The sequence below is a fragment of the Melitaea cinxia genome, chromosome 25 (genome assembly GCF_905220565.1).
Source record: "Melitaea cinxia chromosome 25, ilMelCinx1.1, whole genome shotgun sequence".
Lineage (NCBI taxonomy): Eukaryota > Metazoa > Arthropoda > Insecta > Lepidoptera > Nymphalidae > Melitaea > Melitaea cinxia.
The window spans coordinates 5,024,917-5,050,064 of record NC_059418.1 but is presented as its reverse complement, the minus strand read 5'-3'; the positions used below and the strand labels follow the sequence as shown (position 1 = coordinate 5,050,064).

Sequence of the window (25,148 nt, the reverse complement as noted above, 5' to 3'; positions counted from 1 at the left end):
GAAATTCTGAGTAATGTCAAATGCTTTAATACTAAGAACACTGTAGTAGAGGAAACTCTGGATTTTTTTCTCAGTTCCACAATTATAAGCACGTGATTTGTAATAACCAGAATAGTTCAGAGAAAAGACCCCGTGGACTTTAATCGAAGGTTAAAATATCCGTTCAGTTAATAATGCACCTAAAAGTACCTAATTACTGATTTTTAACCGACTTCCAAAAAAGGAGGAGGTTCTCAATTCGACTGTATTATTTTTTTTTTATGTATGTTACATCAGAACTTTTAACCAGGTAGACCGATTTCGACAAATTTTGTTTCAATCGAAAGGTGGTGTGTGCCAATTGGTCCCATTTAAATTTATTTGAAATCTAACAACTACTTTTCGAGTTATATCTAATAATGCGTTTTTACTTGACGCTTTTTTCGTCGACCTACGTTGTATTATACCACATAACTTTCTACTAGATGTACCGATTTTGATAATTCTTTTTATGTTGGAAAGAGGATATCCCTAGTTTGGTACCATGATAAGGAAACCAGGATCTGACGATGGGATCCCAGAGATATCGAGGGAAACTCTCGAAAATCTGCAATAACTTTTTACTGGGTATACCGATTTTGATAATTTTTAATTTAATCGAAAGCTGATGTTTATCATGTGTTCACATATAAATTTTATTGAGATCTGATAACTACTTTTTGAGTAATCTTTGATAACGCGTAGTTACTTGACTATTTTTTCGTCGATCTACGTTGTATTACTCGTCGATGTAATTGAAGTCGGTTTTTTTTTCGTTTGCGAGCAAACACAATTATTGAGTTATATCTAATAATGCGTTTTTACTTGACGCTTTTTTCGTCGACCTACGTTGTATTATATATACAACATTACTTTTTACTGGATGTACCGATTTTGATAATTCTTTTTTTGTTGGAAAGGAGATAACCCTAGTTTTGTATCACGATAAGGAAACCGGGATTTGATGATGGGATCCTAGAGAAATCGAGGGAAACTCTCGAAAATCCGCATAACTTTTTACTGGGTGTACCGATTTTGATAATTTTTATTTTAATCGAAAGCTGATGTTTATCATGTGATTAAAATTAATTTAAATTTTATCAAGATCTGATAACTACTTTTTGAGTAATCTTTGATAACGCGTAGTTACTTAACTATTTTTTCTTCGACCTACGTTGTATTACTTGTCGATGTAATTGAAGTCAGTTTTTTTTTTCCTTTGCGAACGAATACAATTATTGCCGAATCGAATGAGAGATAACATTCACAATTTGATATTGACAGTTGTTGTTTCCCGCCACGTTTTGATGAAAGCCAGCTCAGACTGATACAAACAGCTACCAAAAAGCGAAAAGAACTTCGTTACGACTGCAGGTCTATAGACCCCTCACGGCATTAATTTCAATCACAATTTATTGGAGGAATTGCGCATAAAAATAAAAAATAAAAAACTAGCGATAATTTAGACATATTATGATTTGACTTTTCAAGTCAGGACAACATCTATCAAGTTACGTATCGCATCAGATCGCATGGCATCGTACGTTGCCGCACATCTCACTCGCGTACGACATCGGATAATTCCGACATATTGACCTCACAGATTACCATGATACACGTGTTTAAATGAACATTTTAAAATCACAGTATTTTTTAAGAAAACAGATCAATTTAAATTTCAACGGAATTTAAAAACGCCTTTGACGTAAATCCGGTTACGTATCGTATGTATTCGGTATACATATTGATACGCGTTTGGTTTAGTATGGCAATTGGGCAAAAGACTGGTTCATACTAGGCACGGTAAAGGTAATTAATTACCTCTGCTCGCAAACGAAAAAAAAAACCGATTTCAATTACATCGACAAGTAATACAACGTAGGTAGACGAAAAAATAGTCAAACAAACACGCATTATCAAGGGTTGCTCAAAGAGTAGTAATCAAATTTAAATGGGACTACAAGACAAGCATCAGTTTTCGATTAAAATAAGAATAATCAAAATCGGTATATCCGATGAAAAGTTATGCGATATAACACAACAAAGGTCGACGAAAAAATAGTCAAGTAAATACGCATTATTAGATAAACTCGAAAAGTACTTGTCAGATGTCAATTACACATGACACACATCGCCTTTCAAATATATATTTAAAAAAAAAACATTGAAATTGGTCCACCCAGTCATAAGTTCTGAGGTCAGTTTTTTTTTCATTTGCGAGCAAACACATTTATAAAACAGTATATTAAATTCAAAATTCAATTATATCACTATATAGGTATAATTTTTCTCTGTGTGTTTGTCATTTATCTTCTCTTAAGCGGCTAGACAAGACCGATTTGGTTAAAATTTTGTGTGCACATTTCAATGGATTCATGGATGGTTTAATTATTGGACCCGTACACATGTGGCGCTGCTCATATGTTATACCCATAGTCACCACGCTGGGCAGGCGGGTTGGTGACCGCAGGGCTGGCTTTGTCGCACCGAAGACGCTGCTGCCCGATTTCGATCTGTGTATTTTAAAGCCAGCAGTTGGATGGTTATCCCGCCATCGGTCGGCTTTTTAAGTTCCAAGGTGTTAGTGGAACTGTGTTATCCCTTAGTCGCCTCTTACGACACCCACGGGAAGAGAGGTGGTGGCTATATTCTTTAATGCCGTAACCATGTCTATGCTGCTGTAATGTGTCTATGCTGCAGTCGGTAAATCACATGTATTGATGTGAAGATATTATTCAGGCCAGGACCACGTCTGCTGGGTCCGCTATAAATTTTTTGTTTATTAAGTGATCTCCCTCTAGTTATGAGATGAATGATTTTATTTATTTGAACAATCAAATAGCCATATTGCGATTCGACACTAGATGGCGTAAATATAAATTTATATAGTGAGTTTTTAATTTTAATTGAGTGAAAAAATAAATGCCATAATATTTTTTTTAAATATAGATATTAATTGTTTTTATAAAGAAACGAGGATAAAGCACCACTTAAACTGTTGTTGTCCATAGACATCTGAACATTAGACAATTATCGGTTCTATTATCATACCTAACAGATCTTTTTTTATACGACTAGGCCGCCAAAACGGTTACCGTAGCCTGCAGACGTCAACACCGAGCAAAGCATCGCGAGCGTGTTGGCAACCCTACTCTCGACCCTTTCCAGGAGCTCTGGCCACCTCAATCACCACAGGAACTGTCATCTTCCTTAGCTTTATCGGTGGGCTTAATAATATTTCTGCCCAAACTTCATTCCAAAATCAGTTAAACTATGGAATTAACTTCCTAACCTACAAAACAATTTTAAAGTCAATTCGATTCAAAACGATTACGGGTAAACGAAAAAAAAAAAACTTTGTCTCCATGTCACATTAGCATACCAAATTCAAGTTATACAATGTAATAAAAAAAAAAAAACGATTTTAATTTGAATTCAATATATTTGAATAGATGAAAAATTATGAATTATTGTTAACAAAGGGCTGAGTGGAAATTCTAAGCTCACCTCACCCACAGATATTCAATAATTATTTTTTTTAATTTAATAAAAAAAGTACGAAGTCCTCAATTAAACTGTTTTTTTTTAAACTATTTTATGTATGGTACATCATCAACTTTTACTGGTGCACTAATTACGATTAATCTTTTTTAATACGAAGCTTACATATATAATATCTTACATTATATATATGACTTTATTTTATTTCCTTGCTAGCTACTACTTTTTTGAAATCAGATAAAATGTATTGGATTGATTATTAATATTCATAGTTCGCAGTGAAGTTCTGTGCCGCAAACTCAGTAGATACCATAAAGCTACCATTCTTACAAAATCCGTTAAAACAGCTTAGTGCTCATTATCTGTATATTTAAGGGAATAAAAAATAATGACTTTCAAACGTTAAATATACCATATTATATATACACAGACGTTGTGTCACAAGCGTACTGGCCGTTTAATTCAAAAAAATAAAATAAAAAATAAGCCATGAATAAACTTTTTCATAAAATTTAACATAAAATATACGGCGCAGATTTTCCATACACTGTGCTGCCAACTGTCAAATGTAAGTGTCAACTGTTTGAAACGGCCAAGCAAATTTATAATATGCAACATCAATGCACCTTATTGCAACTAAACAGAAATGAAATTCCCTTATCCGAATAGTGAATTAAATTATATTCTGTTACGTATATATATGGCCCATTTCACAGTCTTGTCGCAGTGCTGGCCGAACGGGGCTCTTAGCCACCATATCTCCGCAACGGGTTTGCCACTCTAAAAATTTCTTTTTAGAAAATAAAAATGAGTGCGCTCCTCATAATCGCTATATGTCTTATCATATATAAACTCGTAACACGTCGTACTGTTACGTGGAGAAAGTTTACGAGATATGGAGATGACAAAGTAGCCAATTTGAAGCTAGCTCCTGGTCCGATACCCTTACCAGTGATAGGGAGTATGCACTTGCTTGGAAAGCACGAATCTCCCTTCCAATCGTTCACAGAATTAGCGGGAATTTACGGAGACATATATAGCATTAAGCTGGGCTCTGCACAATGCCTAGTCGTCAACAGTTTGGAAAAGATACGAGAGGTACTAAATCAAAATGGAAAATTCTTCGGCGGTCGTCCAGACTTCCTGCGCTTCCACAAACTCTTCGCCGGTGACAGAAATAATTGTAAGTATATATATTTTTTAATTTTTAAAACTCTAACCGTCTAAAAGGAGGTTCTTTAACTTTTTTGTATTTTGTTTTAAATTTAGAATTAAATAAAACATTTAAAAATTATTTGATTTAATTACATATTGTAAGTTTCGCGTTATTTTATTACACGTAATGGATAAAACAGTTTTCTTTGCACATATTTGTCTACAATATGAAAGATATATATGAGAAAAAATATTATTGGGACCTGTATCATCGCAAATAAGATCCATAACAATGATTGTTAGAATTTTTGTCTGTTTGTCTATGCATTTATGTAATCTGAGAAACAGCTTATACTATTTAGACGTGGTTTTCACTAATATAGTATGGTAAGCATCACTTAACATTTAGTTTTTATATAATGTCAATCGGTTAATAAATAAAAAAAGTTATGCCAATTTTAAGAATCACGTTAACTTAACATACCCATACAACGGTGTTTATAATTCAAAATAAACTAAAAGATATATCCAAAAAATGGTGTCCAAAGTTACTATTTCACGCAAACGAAGTCGTCTAGTACTAAATAAATGTCATTAACAACTTACCTCGAGACATCAACAGGAATTAGTTTATCACATATTTTTTTCACTCACATTGCTCGCAGGGTTAGAATGAAAATTTAAGCTGTCTTCCGTACTTATTAGTCTTACCCTACCACCTTATATATACTAAATATAATAAGAAATAAATTAGAGAATCATTGGTTCCCAAATAAACGGTTTTCAATTTGATTTACATTTATACTTCGAAATTTATAGCCAACACTTTTTAAATATTAGGCTTTTTCAACGTAATGTTTGGAAGATCAAAATAGTCAAAATAGTGTATCAAAGAAATTCTTTGTAACACAATTTAATTTATAGTTTTTAAATGGCCTATTAAATCCTGATGAGGATGGTCACGTCAACAGTAAGCACTAAGCACGTCTATCACTCTCAAAGGCACCAATAAGAATGCTTATAATATTTTTCAAAAGCGATAAGAAAAAAGTTCATCAAATTACAGTCATTAAGATCGAATGAAAAATGCGAGCTTTAATTACGCGTTGCTTGTGTGTACAAACGTTGGCCCAACGTTTGGACAATGTTTGATGTACAATAAGATCTTACAGAAGTTTTTAGTCCATATAAATAAAATTATTGGAAATGTCGGACGTAGTCGGAATCAACCAAAACGCATTATTAGCGATAACTCACGTCAGATTTCAATGAACTGTTAGGACACGTATCCGCTTTCGAATGTAAAACGAATAATCAAAATCGGTACACCCAGTAAAAAGTTACAAGGTAATACATACAGTCGAACAGAGAACCTCCTGATTCTCCTTTTTTGCAGTCGGGTACCAAAACAAGACCAAGACTTCGCTCGTGCTATCCAAGGCATGATGGAGAGACACATAAGGATCAAAAGGGGCCTATAACTTGTATATATGTTCTATATCATTCTCTGTATGTAATATTCTCATCGTTTCTAGGTGTACGAAAAACAGATTTATTATTGTAATGTATTGGAGGGAAAAAATGCAACAGCAATAGTTATTTCTTCAGCATATGTTTGATTGTCTATCTGTAGTACGGATGGACTGATTTGAATGTGATTTTTTCACGTAAATACGAATTTCCTTGCGTTAGGTCTTAGTCATATTCGTTGAAAATCGATCCAGCATTTCGAAAAGTATCAGCACTTTCCCTAAACAATGTAAGGCATTCCTCTAACAATTTAGATAAATATAATGATCCCATACATATCTTTGTACAACGACAGGAAACACGACGTTAGTTATTCGATAAAACAATCAATTAAATACGCATTATTGAAAAAAAATAGTCAATCACATCTTTTTTTGAAGTCGGTCATAAAATAAAATTTAAAGCCTTACTAAAAAGGATCTCTAAAATAAGACATAAACATTCTTACTAACCCATTTTTATTTGACCTAGAAATAAAGTGTAATATTAGATTTTAAATATTGTCTAGAAAGTGTCAATTCATAAGAGATTTAAATTACTTCTAATAGATAATAGTTTTTGCGCGTAAACGATATTACTAGGGATAATTCAAAAAGGACGGTCGTCAGATCTCGATCGAATTTGAATCGGACCACATGTCAGCTTTCGATTAAAAAAGATTCATCAAAATCGGTACACCCAGTAAATAGTTATGCAATATCATATATTAAAAATTACAGTCAAATTGAGGACCTCCTTCTTGTTTGAAGTCAGTTAATATATCTTTAATTACATATCAATAGGGTGAAAAGGAAACACGAAATAGATTCTGGTTGTAACATCCCACTGCTAGGCATAAGGTACTTTCTCCGTATAGAAAAAGGATCAGAGCTTAATACACCACGCTGCTCTATTGCCGGCTGGGGGATATATTCCCTAGTACGTGTAACGATCGTTATCAGGTGTATATGATAACAAGCGAGACCGATATCTTAACGTGCTCTCCGAGGCATAGTGAGGAGACCCACATCCACACACATTCAAACCGGAAAGAAATATTTGTACAAACACAAATATCCGCCCCGAGCGGGAATCAAATGAATAAACCGCCGGTGTTTAAGCGCGTACATGTCTCACACACCACTACATAAGAACGGTTGTTAAGAGAATTACGAGTTATTTTGGAGATCCAACTATCAACCGTACCTAGTTTTATATAATCAGTTCAGTAGTTTTTGCGTGAAAGAGTTACAAATATCCATCCTCGCAACTTTTGTAAGTTATCCCTGACAAAGTTACCGAAAAAAATATATATATAAGTTGTATTCCTTATCGATGTAATCGAAGTCGGTTTTTTTCGTTTGCAGACAAAAACAATTATTTTTGTCAAATTAAATTTAAATTACGTGAATAATATGAATACGCCTTTTACTTACACCACACGCCGAGTAATTTAATACAATAATAATGTTAACAGGCGCCATTTGGTGTCAATATGACACTGTATTTGTAGAATAGTAGTAGGGTTGGTTATATGAATATTTTTTACGACCATGTTTAATTGATTAATTAATATAGAAAGCCGTAAGGTTTTTGTTTAGTGTTTTACTAACGATATTAAGTCGGTGCTATAAACAAAATTTGTATGTTGTGAAACTACTGACGCTGGCGCTTAAGACGCTTACTCTAAGCGACATTACAAAAAACTTTAGTGCTTAATTCATGTTTCATTTGAATTATATTATTTTATTAATTATAATTTATTTATTTATTTATTTATTGCGGTTAAAATTACATTAAGTAAAATAACAATATTCTAAAGAACAATGGCGAAAAAGTTGTTGATAGAATTCCTAAGCGTCTATAAATGTCTTAATGACAAATGTAAATAAAATAATTTCTTACGTTTTTTCAATATATTTTTAAGATCTGTGTAAGTCTAGGAAAAATATCATTTTTAATGAAAAAAACATTTGACTATTGTAAAAATGATTTGACATGTCATTGGAATATGACGTACCTAGCGATAGTTCCGTTGAATGTTGCCACATGGTAATAAATCTTCTCTCAGTAACATACATGAACTTTTTGCCTTTAAATAAATAATACACTTTACATGTATTATATTGCATCACGTTAAACGATTTATATGGTATTAATCCGAAACCTTGTTTTATTACAAAGAATAACGCGTTATTTATTTATTTACTAAGCCCAATTATTTCATGAAAACAATAATAATTCGAGTATGGTAATGGTAAAATAATATGACAGCCATGACAACACTTGAAAATCATAACTGTCTTAATTGAGCGAAGGACTAGAATCCAGCTCTTAATAATAAAATATATGTAAAAATAATGTACTCGGTCGTGCAGGAATAGTAGAGTATTGTTTTAGTTGTTAGTAAAAAATAATGATGTTTTATGTTATAAACATTCTTCTATTAGAAAAAATGAGCAGATACTCTTAACTGACTGTATAGGACTACTGTCTTTATCCCACGCAGCTGTAGTTAAGTGGTTTCTAGAGTCTGCTTTTTAACCTAGAGGCCGCACCTTCAATTTTTGTAGGGAACAACCATTTTGTGTGCCATTGTAAACTGTTTCTTATTTAGTTAAGACCTTGCAGGCTGCTCATCTGATTATCTGATAAAAAGATGATCCCATGCTGCAAAGGGCACGATAAGTGGATGGTCCTAGTATCTATCTATGGTGATTATCATTAAAGAAAGAACTAATCAGGAGCTTAAAGGTGGTCTAGAAATTCTAAGAGCTGGGTTTATTAGATCTGTTGACCTACAGCACTCATGATTTAAGAAGATGAACGTCTTTGTCGATCGTCGATTTTACATCACCTACAGCTAACGCTGTACGAAATACGTACGCTGTATGTACCTACGTAGGAAATACCTTAGGACAGGTAACAAAAAAAATCCCCGAAAATGAAATATTTTTAGGCCTGAAGTTTAAAACAAGCGTCTAAGAAAAATAATTTTCTTTATTTTTCTTGGAGTGCGTCAAAAGTCTAAATATACCTATTAACAAGGTTTTGTAATCAATCTATCTAGATATTTAAAATGTAGTTTTGGACTATATTTAACATGTATTTGACTAAGTTTTTGATTAGGTACCTACAAGTTGTCGAAACATAACCTCTAAATGTTCAACCTGGAATATCTTCAATTCATTACTTCTTTCGACGGTGCTTCTTTAGGTAAAAGTGATCAGGAATTTAAGCACTATATTATTACATATTTTTCATTAGTAGACGCTAGAAATTTATGCCAACAAAAATTTGTTAGGGAATCTGCCATTGTCCTTTAAGTAATTATGTTTGCTCGCAAACGAAAAACGACCGTCTTCAATTACATTGACAAGTAATACAACGTAGTTAAACGAAAAAGTAGTCCAGTAAATATGTATTTTTAGAGATAGCACCAAAAGCACTCGTCAGATATCGATTAAATTTGAATGGTTACACCCATCAAAATTTATTGACAAGCGCTAGCTTTCGATTAAAAAAGAATATCAAAATCGGTACAATACAATATAGATCGATATATTATCGGATACAATTAGGCTGTTAAAAAAAAGTGTGTGTGTGTAATTCAAACACGGCAGAATTGAAACTTCTGAAAAGTCGTAGGAAGGTAAACTGTTGCGATTAATTCTATCGACGATGATTCGTTTCATTGAGTTTCAAATCGTAACGATTCTAAAGAACTTTCGCTTTAAAAATAGCCTTTAAATTTTTTTGTAATAGAGGGTAGAAATAGAAAAGTACCTATAATATATTTCAAAAAATAAAATAAAGAAAAACATTCGAAAATCAAGCTTTTATTTAAATGTGTTAAAAAGAATAAAATAAATTTTTCGTTTAAAACTCTTACCATCAACATATAACGTCATTACACATTTTGTGTGATAATAGAGACCTCTGTCCTTCCATATCTTTTTACGCGACAAGTAATCACCAACATATCATATACTAAAATCTTCTCCGAAGAACGCTGCGTCTTATGGTATAAAGTATTAATCCAATCAGTTCAGTAGTAATCGCAGTGTAACCGAGCAAAAAAACGGCTCTCCGATTAGTACCGATAAAAGCTCATCGCGAGATTTAAGTACCTATTCGTATTTAATTTCGTAAATTTCGAAACAACCTTTTAACCTATTATTAATTTTAAGCTATTAACAATTTAAAAAATAAATAAAAAAATATGCTTTATAAATAACCCAAACTAAAAAGTATTAAACCTTATCAAATTAGTTTATTGTTATCGGACCTTTGTTCGGTTTGAAGTGGGTCAAAATGAAGTCCAAAGGAGTCGGTTACAAACATACAAACACACAGGTGAAGCTAATAAAAAGCGTGTAAAGTTGATGGTTTTTAAAACGATCACAGTTCAGTTACTTCTCAGCATAATTTAAATTCCGAATTGTTACTAATTTGACAATACGGGCAGGTTTCACCGGGTTGCCATTGACGCTATCTGACGAATGACGATATCCGACAGATAAAAGTTTATGAAGTATTATTTCTATTCGCAACTGTAAACCTAAAAGTTGTAGTTTATGAATTGATGTGAAACAGGCCCTAGGCCTATTTAACTTCTTGCTGTTGAAGTCTATTCGTAACTTATGCTTAGGATAAACTTCACCACAACCGGCGAAGCATTATATTTATTTCTAACTATTTTATATGACGATTTAAATTGCCTTTAAGCATACTAAGTTATTACAAAATATTAATTTCAAGTTCTATTTGTGGTATAAAGAAAATAATTATTTGGCTATACATTTATTCATATGATTTTTTAATCGATAAAAACATACTTTATAATAATATCTTAACAATTTATTTAATTAACAATGATTTATAAAAATATATGTATGATGATTATCGAATGATATAATAATAATAGCAAACTGCAATAATAATAACAGTCATTATGTATAGCCATCATACATAGTAATTACATGACTGTACTTAAAAATCTTACGCTGTTTTTAACGTTACGGACGTTTTTGCCGGCTAGGGAACCCCCCCCCCCCAAGGTTCCCAAAAGAGTAATTATACAACGCGAACAAAGTCACGATAATAACAAGTATTTAATATCACTTTGATTGTATTTATAATCAATCAATTTTTTGTGACCTAGACTTACAAATGAGGCAATAATTTTTTTTCACGTAATCATCTTTATTATATAAATAATTCTCAAATATCATATTGAGCTTAGTAAACAAATCGAAGTATATTATTACAAATTTCGGATTACTGAAACATCATAATTACATCTAGATTAATACAATAACAATTTTTAAATCAAGCAACACTGAAACTACAGACTTGCAAAATCGATAAACTAACTGTCATTTGAATTAGCAAAAACTATAAAAGGATTTATTTTTAACCGTCATCAAAAAAGGATGAGGTTCTCAATTCGACTGTATTTTTTTATGTAATAATAAAAATAATGTATTCTTTATTTGACCAAATACTATACAATTCCACAATCCGCCAAACTGTGTGACAGTTTATCGGCGGAATTGATGCTTCTCAACATTTAATTATTTATTATATAATAATAATTATCATAAAATATTCAATTACTTTTTTTTTCATTTTTTGCTGGCTGGGTTCTTTTTTTAATCGAAAGGTGCTTACCACGTGGTCCCATCTCAATTTAATTAAGATCTGACGAGTACTTTTTGAAAATATCGCTAATGATGCGTGTTTAATTGATTGTTTTACCGATTGCCTATATCGCATTACTTGTCGATGTAATTGAAGTCAACTTTTTTTTTTTTTTGTTTACGACAAACACAATTATATTACAAAGATAAAACCCAACACAAGAAACACAACTATAAAAATGTAGTAAAAATAGGAATATCGGGGTAAAAAGTAGCCTACATATTAGATCTCCAGGTCTCCAACTGTCATTTATTTGTTGTCTAGATGTCCAGGTACCTATTTGCCAAGTTTCATTTCTGTCAATTTTGTTGTTTTTGTGTGAAAAGGTAGAAAATAATATTAATCCTCATAAACTTTCGTATTTAGGTATACTAGTAATCACCTAGTGGCCGAAATTCGACCATAATTAATTTAAATAATAACTTTGAACGTTAATAAGCTTCTGTTGTCAAAGACTATACGTCTATAATAATAAACAAAAGAGTATATATGCGTGTGTGTCAAATACATGGTAATGAAAAAAAAAACATTCCTTTTTTTTATTGGTAATTGAAAAAAAAAATCATTCTTTTTGTGCTCACACAATTTAAATTCACGAATAAAAATCAATTTAATATTAAATATTTGTAAGCTTAGAACATTCGGAGATCCAAAAGTACAGCAATTTTTGTATACATAATAATTTTATGTATAAAACATGAGATTTACTGAACGCACCCAGCTGGTGAGCTGCATTGACGTAAAATAACAATTATTCATACAGTTACCGACTTATGTGTGCGCATATTTTGCGCCCTGTATCATATTAGCGACGAAAATAGACTTCTAGATTAAACATAATTGTATAAGCTGACCCGACAACTTATTTCGTCATGCAACAATAAATAAAAAATGCGAAATTCTAAACATTTACAGATTTAATACGCAATTTTCGTAAATAAAGTAAGAAACTTCTGTAGAATCGTTGTGATTCGAAACTCAAACAAAAGGAAAATGCGTCACAATAAAGAAACAAAGATAAAAACTAAGTCCTTTCGAAGATCACGATCTAATTTAACGTAGTTTATTTATTTATTTTTTAATAAAAAACTAAAATACAAAATGAGATTATGAGGTTTTTGAATTTTGCAAATTTTTAAACTGTACTGTGTGGCTACGGTACTAAAGAATATAGCCACCACCTCTCTTCCCGTAGGTGTCGTAAGAGGCGACTTAGTTCCGCTACCACCTTGGAACTTAAAAAGCCGACCGGTGGCGGGATAGCCATCCAATTGCTGGCTTTAAAATACACAGGCCGAAGACGGGCAGCAGTGTCTTCGGTGCGACAAAGCCAGCCTTGCGGTCACCAACCCGCCTGCCCAGCGTGGTGACTATGGGCAAAACACATGAGTTCACGTTATTTTTGGCGTAAACTTGTGGAGGCCTATGTGTAGCAGTGGACTGTATAGGCTGTAATGATGATGATGATGATGATGATGAAACTTTTTAAAATCTGGAGTAGCACGACTGGGGTAGTACGTCGACCTTACAGAAGGTCATAGTTAAATAATACTGCTTTAAAGCGTGGTGTGTTCCTGTGGAGAGTGAGGTGACCAGAGCTCCTAGTGAGGATATTAAACTTAAGGTCGGCGACGCTCTTGCGATGCTTCTGGTGTTGCAGGCGTCTGTAAGCTACGGTAATCGCTTACCATCAGGTGAATCGAACGCATGTTTGCCGGCCTAGTTGTAAAAATAAATAAATAAATAAGTAGCCTAAAATAAATAGTTTTCAAATTTTTCATAGTAAATATGTACCTAAATAAATTACATTATAAAAACTCTTCTAATCTCTCTTATTTAGTTAAATTATTCTGACACGAAAGAAAAAAATTTAAATTTATTTTTACGGAAATAAAATACGCCAGAACACTCAGTAATCACGTAGATTTAAACTGATAAACAAAAATCAAAATCATTTATTTTAAGCAGTTCTAGTAGATTACACCCCACAAACTTACAAACAAATAAAAATTTTACTTCACATTATATTATTGATATTTTGTCCCTTTATAACTTACTGGTGTAGTTGTATATTTTTTACAAAGAAATATCGCGTGTTGAACTACAATTCAGATTGATATCCATCAGAGCATGTCTTCTATGGTCCATTAATTTTTATGGGCCATCGACACTATATTGGAGAATAGGGGAAGATTTTATTTACAAATTAGTGATGACCCTTTTGATATTTAAAAAAATATCGATGCGAGCAGCCGCGGGTAAAAGTTAGTAATTTATATTTAAAATATAAAGTTAACAGAGTTAAATTAAAAAATTTCTAATAACTCAACTCTCAATATATATATTTCTGTATAATGATTGAATATAAAGAGTAAATGTAAAAAGCAGAAAACTGTACATGAGATAAATAAAGAAAATTGAAAAGAAAACAGTGACAACTGAAGCACTAAATGATCGCGGATTTTTTTTTAATATATAGACTATCGCTTGACTGCGATCTCACCTGATGGTAAGTGAAGATGCAGCCTAAGATGGTTGCGCGCTTGCCTAGAAAATGCCTATTCACTCTTCATTTGAGGATACCTAAGTTATAATTAGTTAGTAAAGAGGATAATTAAGTTAATGAAATATAAAAATGTAGAAATTCTATACCTACATTTTATTTTTTAAATTAAAATTTTGTAATTTTATAACTAAACAATAATTATTATTTATTATAAAATTAACCAACGTTAAAATATATTTAATCATTTTCAATCACAGTAATAATTGGTTCGTGGTAACTGAAATATGACACATATGTTTGAGATCTAATTTTATACTATAGTAAAAAGTGTCGATAAAAGGTCTTATTACGCTTTTTATGATCTCGCTCCCATCCCACTAAGTGTATGTACAGCGCGATAAGGAACTTCGTTCTTACAATAATATTAGAAATAATGAAAAATGTATAGTTTGTAATATGGACAGCGTAAAATAGCTAAGCTATGAATATTAATTAATTCTGTTTTATGTTAATAATGAACGCTTCACACTTAACGGCACCCAGTGGGATTTACACCTTTGTTATTTGGTCTGGGAACATAATCACAAATCTGCAGAGTCCAGACAACTTCAAAAATTTGTATGGCCGATACAAACGTGACCTCTGGCGTGTTAACTACTTACTATGACCACTACGGCAACGCCTCATCAAATAATAATATTGATAATTAAAAATAATCAACTGTCATTTATTTGTAATAATACTCAAAATATGCCCATAACTTAATTTATATTTCTATCTCTTACAGCCCTTGCCCTCTGCGACTGGTCGAATCTGCAACTGAGACGCCGCAACCTCGCCAGACGTCACTGCGGCCCGAAACAGCACACTGACAACTACGCAAGGATCGGTTCTGTGGCTACATTTGAGTCGATCGAGCTCATTCAGACTCTGAAAAACGTAACGAGGTCAACTACCGGCAGTATTAACTTGAAACCCCTCCTAATGTCAACAGCTATGAACATGTTCACCAATTACATGTGCAACATTCGATTTGATGCTGAAAACGATGCCGAATTCAAAAAAATCGTTGATCATTTCGATGAAATATTCTGGGAGATAAACCAAGGTTATGCTGTTGATTTCCTTCCATGGTTGGCTCCATTTTACAAAAAGCATATGGACAAACTATCTAGCTGGTCACAGGACATTCGTTCTTTCATACTCTCCCGGATAGTTGAACAGAGGGAGATCAATTTGGACATGGAGGGACCGGAGAAAGACTTCCTTGATGGTCTCTTAATGGTGCTCCATGATGATCCAACAGTTGACAGAAACACGATCATATTTATGCTCGAAGACTTTTTGGGAGGTCACTCATCTGTTGGTAACTTAGTAATGCTCTGTTTATCCGCTGTTGCAAGAGATCCCGAAGTCGCTAAAAAGGTGAAGGCAGAAATTGACGGTCTGACTAAAGGCAAACGAGCTGTGACGTTAGCTGACAGAAATCTATTGCCATACACTGAAGCAACGGTCTTAGAATGCTTGAGGTACGCCTCGTCTCCCATTGTACCTCACGTAGCCACCGAAAACGCAAACATATCTGGATACGGCGTAGAAAAAGGAACGATCGTCTTTATAAACAACTACGAGTTGAATACGTCAACGAAATACTGGGACGAACCACAGAAATTTGATCCATCAAGATTCTTAGAGCGTACCAAAGTACGTGCACGCAGGAATTCACAATGTGACTCGGGCATGGAATCCGACAGCGAAAGAACTGGGCCAATTAATAGAGCGACTGAAGTAGAAAGAGAAATTGTTACTGTTAAGAAGAATATACCACATTTTCTGCCATTTAGCATCGGTAAAAGAACGTGCATTGGACAAACTCTCGTAACGACTATGAGTTTTGTCATGTTCGCGAACATCGTTCAGGAGTTCGATGTAGCAGCTGTTAATTTTGAGGATTTACGACAGAAACCCGCGTGCGTCGCACTACCAAAAGACACTTACGAGTTCTACCTGTTGCCGAGAAAATATTAGACTCAAATTATTCTAGAATAATCTATTAATTTATTCTGTGACGATCGATTTTTAGCATTTTATTAATTTTATTTAATATTTTATTCAATGATGTATTTCCTTATTTATTGTTTAAGTTTTTATTTAGTTATTCTTTCGATTTTTAATAGACCTGTTTATTTTTGTTATATAATTGAAAATTTTAATGTATTAGCTTAATTGTATTTGAATTATAGTTCTGTATTTTAATAATTATAAAAGTATATATTTCACATGATTCATATGATTATGCAAATTATCGAAAAGTTTTGTTAAAAATATCGTTTTTGTGATTAGAAAAGCTATTTTAAGACATTCTTCTTAGTGTTATTTTAAAGAAATGTAATTTTACATAAAAATTAACATTGTACTATTTGTTTGTATACAAAACGGTTTTAACAATTTTTTTATTGCAAAGCTATGTCTGAGCATTACGGCACAAAGGAAGCTTGCCTTTCTGGCTATACGTCTGCGGTTTTATCTTATTTGTTATACACGTTCATCATAGCTCCATTAATTGTGTGCATATAATTTTTCAATTTTAATAATTATTAATGGAATGTAATTCGTTATTGACATTAGGACCGAAGATAAATTTTGGATAAAACTGCTTCAGATACATTTTGGATAAAACTGCTTCAAAATAACAAAAATATAATTGGATGGAGAAATCAAATACCATTTATAAAAATCACTATGATAGCGGACTTAATTCGAGCATTTATAGATATTTAACGCGATGAATTATTCTGCAATTTATTTATTTATTATTTATCTAAATACTTTCATCACAGAATAAATAATGGAGTAAGCTCAAAACTAATTTATTATGAAGATTTTGTAAATTATTTTGATAAATTCTTAAACGCGAAATGGCTTCAAGCATTTGACTATTGACTTTATATGTAATGAAACGACTGCATTATGTTATGTTGGATATCGATTTATAGTTGTATGAATGGGTTTAGAATGATAAAATAGAAATTTTTACTCATAATTATTATAAAGGCTTTTTATTTTCCTACCCTTATTAGGTCTTTTACTGTCTTACAATGTTGTTCAACCTTCTGGTAAGCACATAATTGTGTTCAAACGAAAAAAACCGACTTCAATATTTCATTGACAAGTAACACAACAAATAGTGCACCCTCAAGTGTTGAAGCCAACATACGGTCTAGGAATGCCTACCCGGGCATCCTGGATATCACCCGTAAATGGGTTACTCTGCGATATCAAAAAAAAAAGTAACACAACAAAGGTAAACAAAAAATAGTCAAGTAAACACGTATTATTAGATATAACTCAAGAAATACTCGCCAAATATAGATTAAATTTAAATGGAACCACACGACAAACCGTAGGCTTGTTTGTCACTCTAGTAGTAAACAATAATTGAGTTTGCTCGCAAACGAAAAAAACCGACTTCAGTTACAAAAGTGGTTATCAGATCTCGAACAAATTAATCTCGAATAAATGGGACCACAAGACAAGTATCAGCTTTTGGCTGAAATAAGAATCATCAAAATCGCTACACCCAGTAAAAAGTTATGCGGTATAATACAACGTAGGTCGACGAAAAAAGCGCCAAGTAAACACGCATTATTAGATATAACTCGAAAAGTAGTTGTTAGATCTCAAATAAATTTAAATGGGACCAACTGACACACACCACCTTACGATTTAAAAAAAATTTGTCGAAATCGGTCCTAAAATGTAGAAAACAGTAATGTAAAAATATAGACATAAGAACTTGTCGTACATAGTATAAAAAAAATCTTGGCAAGGACCAATTCACTAACCACAAGTTTCTTGTCAACAACAATTATCTTTAAATCAATGATTGCTTATGACGATCAGTCAATTAAATTATTTATTAAAATCATTAAAGTTGAAACGATGCTGATTTGCATTCTTGACTCTGCAAATAGACGGTTCCTGCTTGACTTATATCATTTTGTAACGTTATAATAAATATGAATGTAATTTTGAATGACTTCGCCAGTAGATACATTTTCAAAACGAGATTTATAATAATTGTGTTTGCTAGCAAACAAAAAAAAACCGACTTCAATTACATCGACAAGTAATACAACGTAGATCGACTAACTACTTTTTGAGTAATCTTTGATAACGCGTAGTTACTTGACTATTTTTTCGTCGATCTACGTTGTATTACTCGTCGATGTAATTGAAGTCGGGTTTTTTTCGTTTGCGAGCAAACACAATTATATACTATGTAATGATATAAAATTCTAGAGTCATAACGGTAGTTACCATACTACTCCGAAACGGATGGACATAATTTTATAAAATTTCGTGTGCATATCAGGTAGGTCTGAGAATCGACCAACATCTATTTTTCATAAATGATATGATAACTCACCCCTTAATTTTTTTATATTTTTTATATATTTATTTCTTATGATTTAGCCTTGAAAAATATATACAATCCTAAATTTTCACCCTTCTACCACAAACCCAAGTTTTAATAGCGTTTAGCGGCAAAACAACGTTTGCCGGGTCAGCTAGGAAATTTATAAATTAAGATATTTTAAAACAAGAAAAAAAAATTGAAAAGTAGGATGGATGGTCGCAGATCATAGGAAGGTTTGAAAGCTGGAAACAATTTTTTTTTGTATTACAAAGGTACCAAAGAACCGTAAGGTCCGGATGATAGTAAGCAGATATTTTAGCTTGTGGAGGCCTACAAAACTAGGAATAAATTACATATTATTTATTTATTGTTAATCTGTGGTCAACTGAGAATAGATTAATATGGTTTGTCTTTACTGAATATCAAACATAACCATAATAAATTCATCTATTACAATATACACAATTATACACATTACCCGACTAGAAAAAAAGTCAGGCTCAACCAGATCATGTATCTGGACCGGATCAGGATAGAATGAGGCATGCCAGATCCGGCAAGCTCTATCAGGGCCAGGTCTGGTCCAGACAAGGATAGCCTGATGTAAAATATAATCAAGTATGGTAAGGCATACTGGATCATTACTGCGACTTCTCCACTGTGTAGAAATGGACTCCCTGCTAGACTGTTCTGATAACTGTATATATACTAAGTGCGCTTAAAAACATTAATAGCGCGATTCCGGTTTAATTTTTTTCAGGCTATCCTAATCTGGACCGGACCGGGTCCTGTCACGACTACTTGTTTATATAGGTCACGACTGTTCTTATATGGCACGACTATTTGTTTATTATATAGGTAGATGTTATGGACAAAAATAAAGTAAAGAATTTCATATAACTTGTCCTCGTTTAAAACCATTTGAATCTATTAGAATTCCATACTTATATGTGAATAAAAACAGAATGAATGAATCTATATTTTTGCTAGGGTTTTTTCATCGTCTAGCCTGCATATAGTCTAGACCATTGCCTACCACAACAAATTTTAAATTCAATCAACTAAGGAAGTGATATTCATGTATACTGACCTACCTCAATGTCGAATACTTATAAATTTTTTATTATAACCTTGTGAGCGGATATGCGTCAAATTTTACACCTGAATACACTTTTAGAAGTAAACTAGCTGCTGCCCGCGACGTCGTCTGCGTGAACACTATACAGCTCCAAAAATACTTACGATTATACCTTTTAAAATAACATTCATTTACCCGTTTCTTCTTTACATTTCATATCTACGGAAAAATCTCATAGATGGCGCTGCTTTAAAATTGTCTACTTATATTCATTTAATTATGTTTATCAGCTTAGTTACATATATTGCGTGATTTTTATAGTATGAAGCTAGCTAGCATAATAACAACAACACTCAAATATGCGTCATTAGATTACACGTTGTTACAGAATGCGTTAAAGAAATAAAGGTTCACTGCTCGTTCCCCGTAGGTGATAGCGTGATAATATATAGCCTATATGTTGACCCGTCTTCTTCATAATATTCGTGTCAAATTTGAAGTGACTTCAGAATATAACAGTCCATTGCTAGGAAGCCTCTTTCTCTATGTCACTACGCTCCACTGCAGCTTGGCAGATATATTCCTTACTATAAATAATATTGTATTATGCTGTATGGCTACGGCATTAAAGAATATAGCAACCCTCTCTCTTCTCGTGAGTATCGTAAGAGGCCACTAAGGGATAACACAGTTCCACTACCATCTTGGAACTTAAAAGTCGACCGATGGCGGGATAACCATCCAACTGCTAAAAAATAAAATAAGTACACAGGCCGAAGATCGTCCAGTAAGTGGACTGCGAAATCCTGAACTGTTACTAACACTGTTTGGGCTAGTCCCGAAATAAGGGGGGTTTTTATTAAGGGAGTTTATAACATATATGGCAAAACAAAGTTTGCGGGGTCAATTGATCGCTTTTTAACCGACTTCCAAAAAAGGAGGAGGTTCTCAATTCGACTGTATTTTTTTTTTTTTTTTTTTTTTTAAATGTATGTTACATCAGAACTTTTGACCGGGTGGACCGATTTCGACAAATTTTGTTTTAATCGAAAGGTGGTGTGTGCCAATTGGTCCCATTTAAATTTATTTGAGATCTAACAACTACTTTTTGAGTTATATCTAATAATGCGTTTTTACTTGACGCTTTTATCGTCGACCTACGTTGTATTATACCGCATAACTTTCTACTGGAAACACCGATTTGAATAATTCTTTTTTTTGTTAGAAAGGGGATATCCCTAGTTTCGTATCATGATAAGGAAACCAGGATCTGATGATGGGATCCCAGAGAAATCGAGGGAAACTCTCGAAAATCCGCAATAACTTTTTACTGGGTGTACCGATTTTGATAATTTTTAATTTAATCGAAAGCTGATGTTTATCATGTGGTCGCATTTAAATTTTATCGAGACCTGATAACTACTTTTTGAGTAATCTTTAATAACGCGTAGTTACTTGACTATTTTGTCGTGGATCTACGTTGTATTACTTGTCGATGTAATTGAAGTCGGTTTTTTTTCGTTTGTCTGCAAACACAATTATTATAAGCATTAGATTAACACGAATACCCCAAGAAGTACTTGTAATATTTTAATAAATCGCACTGTTATTTATTAGGGGTCGTCCATTTATCACGTAACGTTTATTCCTGCCTTTTTTGACCCCATACCTAGGAATACGTAGTGAGATTTTAGCCCAATCCCCCTAAATCCGAAAATAACATATGATATCTCATTTACCCCTACCGCGCTATTATATTTAGTGATTTTTTTCGAGTATTTGCTCTCTGGAATTAATAGTTTACCTCTTAATACTATTGCGAATATGCAGATCGATACATAAACGGGACGGGACTTAGTTTTAAATATGTGGTGATTAGTCAATGAGTTTTAGTGAGTGTTATTCATTCGATTTTATTTAATCAGTTGTTGTTGTTGTATTTCTAGTTGAGTTGAAAGTAAAATTTTACGAAGTGCTTCTTCGAATACGAAGGGTTCCGTATTACTGTAATATTTTATAACTATTTATTAATAAACTTCAAAAGTACAATTTTTATTTATTGGTTAAACTTCTTTACGCAAGCTTGACTTGCGGAGTAAGCTGATTAATGCGTGACGAGAAGGTTACGAAAAGGGTGATCGGGCGAAGCGAACGGAAGTTGAGAGGTAGATATAAGTTAGATGGAGCTAAAGAAATTTTACTCCAGTCGTGTGGTCCAAAGCACACTCATTTTTTGTACGTCTTAAGGTTGACTGCCGTAAGGCTTTAAGTTCGCCTTCTGCGCAACAAGTTATTTTCAGTTGTGCAATAAAGTTTTAAATTAATAAAAATAGTTTATTTCAGACAAATTGTATCCATAAAAGCTTTTAGTTAAGAAGAACGGAAAGTTATAAAAAATTGGTTGTCTGTAAAGTCGGTTAACAGACGATAGCTTTACGTGATAATTGCATACTTTTATGAATTGAATTAATGTCACTGAATTATTCCGAGCTGCTAGCTCTGACGTCACGTGAGAAGAAAAATGTGTTACAAGCCAACGCTTGGGCTCGTCGGCCAAGAAAGTGGTGTACCACCCTAAGGTTAAATGCCGCTTGCAGATTTATAGATGATAAAGATTAGTTTCGCTTGCAGATCGATCTGATAACTAATATTGCCGTCTTTATCTGATTACTGATATTATTATTCAATTAGGTTTACGTCATTATTATATGTCACTTTCAGTAATATCTTTTAATAACGAACCTTGTCGTAATTTTCGATGACAAGGAAACTAAATCAAAACTGGTACACCACTTTCTTGGCCGACCGATCGTGTCTCTCTATCGCTTGTTTTTATTTTTTATTTTATTTTTATTTTTTATTTTATTTTATTTAGGAAACAAACAGTACAGTAATACAAAGAAAAAAATCATATAAAACTAATACATAAACCAATAAAGTTTCCAATAGTAAACAATTCATTAATAAGCTAAAAAGCACACATTAATCAGAAATAATCGATACACACAGAAATATAAATAATTCAAACAGTAGTAAAGTGAATAATTAGGTAAACATGTACGAATAGAAACATTTCATACAATCATCCATTAAATAATAAATAATTAAAAGATAATAAAATTCAGATATATACAACATTAAAAATTAATCATACCAACTATAATACAATTATAATTAAATTAATTTATAACAAAATCAAACCAACCTACTAGAAATTCATGAATTATGTAAATAATTAATGATAAATTAAAAATTAAAAATTTATTGCATATCGTAATTCACTCCTTAAAGATTGCACTGAACAAGTTGCAAAATCAATGTGATGAAAACATTGGTTGTACATTTTACATGCTCTAAAAGTAAAATTATTCTGCGTATATTTGGTCCTAGTTCTAGGCACATAAAATAGGGACTGATTACGTGTATTTATTTTGGGACACCTAAATAATATATGACTAAGTAGATAAGGGGAATCAATAAAATTACGAAGTAACTTAAATAAAAATATTTGGTCTCTCTCCAATCGACGACTTTCTAAAGAAGGAATATACGGGATATCTTGAATATGCGGCGAAGCTTTGTAACTTAAAAATTTTATAAATTTATAATTAATTTTTTCCAATTGAGCAACATGACATTTGTAAAATGGATTCCATACAGTTGAGCAGTATTCCAAGATAGATCTTACAAAAGAGTTATAAAGGAGAATAATTGTGCTGACATTTTTAAAATCACGTCCCACTCTCAACACAAAGCCAAGCATTCGGAATGCTTTAGCAGTAACATAATTAATATGTGACTTAAAAGTCAATTTGTTATCGATGTAAACACCCAAGTCTCGCACCTCGGTAACTCGTGTTATTGGCTCTTGATTAAGTTGATAATTAAAATTAATTGTGTTAGTCTTACGAGAAAAGGATATCACGTAGCATTTTTTTATGTTCAGATACATAGAATTCACTGAGCAGTAATCACACAATTTGTTTAAGTCACTCTGAAGTAGTATGCAGTCAGAATTATTAGATACACACCTAAAAATTTTCATGTCATCAGCATAAAGAAGTATATCTGAATTCTCGAAAATTTTATGTATATCATTTATAAAAATATTGAAAAGTAGAGGACCAAGGTGCGAGCCCTGGGGTACACCAGAAGAAACGGGCACAAAAGAGGAAACATGCCCTTTCACTGTCACTGCTTGGCTACGGTTATATAGGTAAGAAGAAAGCCATCGAAGTAGATCGCCATGTATACCGACTCTTTCTAGTTTATTTATCAATATTGCATGCGGTATCTTATCAAATGCCTTAGAATAGTCGGTATACACGACATCCACCTGGTAACCCTGATCCATGGCAATAGAAACGCGTTGGACAAACTCACACAAATTACTCTCCGTTGATCTCCCGTCCACAAACCCATGCTGCTGACTCATTAAGAAAGGTCTAAGACTCGGATAAATATTGTCATACACAATTTTCTCAAACAATTTAGCAACAGTAGACAATTTTGAAATCGGTCTGTAATTTTCAATATTATGCCTATCACCAGACTTGTACACAGGAACAACGTAAGATCGTTTCCAAATATCAGGCATGATACCCGATCGTAAAGATAAAGAAAACAAAAGCAGAAGCGGATAAGCTAAAGATTTGTGGCACAATTGCAAAAAAATAGGTGGCAAGCCATCCGGTCCCGAACCCTTATCAACTTTCAACTGCTTGAGATATTTCATAACAATATTAACGGTAAGCTCAATACGTCCTAACGACAAATTACTATTAGAAGACACATTACCTTGTGACCCATAAGAACTAGCAATGTTAGGCGGCGCTGAATAGACAGATTTAAAGTGTTCGTTAAAAAATTGACATATTTTACTTGCATCGGAGGTGCACTCATTCTTGAAAAAAACATCTTTAGGTATATTTACTGAAGCCCTTTTAGACCTAATGAAAGCCCAAAAAAATTTACTATTCCTATTAATTTTTAATTCTGATTGATATATATATTTATCATAACACTCAATTTGGACTTGTTTTTGACGGTTTCTCAGATAGCTGAACATGTTGTAGTCAGATACTCGACCATAGATTTTCCATCGCCTATGACAACGCAACTTATCACATATTATTTTTATTAGACCGTTAGTATACCAAAAAGGATACCTTTTATCGCCTTTTAAAGTTTTTATTGGAACATATTGCGAAATTATGGAGTTAATAGTATCATAAAATAAATTAATAGCATCAGAGATA

The 25,148-nt window shown here is 32.7% G+C and overlaps 1 protein-coding gene and 1 long non-coding RNA gene across 2 annotated transcripts; one reads left to right on the top strand and one right to left on the bottom strand.

Moving 5' to 3' along the window:
- Positions 1-352: 352 nt before the first annotated feature.
- On the bottom strand, positions 353-22,070 carry LOC123666263. Its single transcript, XR_006745194.1, has 3 exons — positions 21,960-22,070; positions 9,334-9,338; positions 353-367 (listed from the first exon to the last, which is right to left on the bottom strand). It is a non-coding gene; the product is annotated as an uncharacterized LOC123666263 (long non-coding RNA).
- Positions 4,327-16,420, top strand: LOC123666261 (cytochrome P450 307a1-like). Its single transcript, XM_045600431.1, has 2 exons — positions 4,327-4,702; positions 15,180-16,420. Exons 1-2 carry the CDS (start codon positions 4,327-4,329, stop codon positions 16,418-16,420), a joined length of 1,617 nt encoding a protein of 538 aa, XP_045456387.1.
- Positions 22,071-25,148: the final 3,078 nt, after the last annotated feature.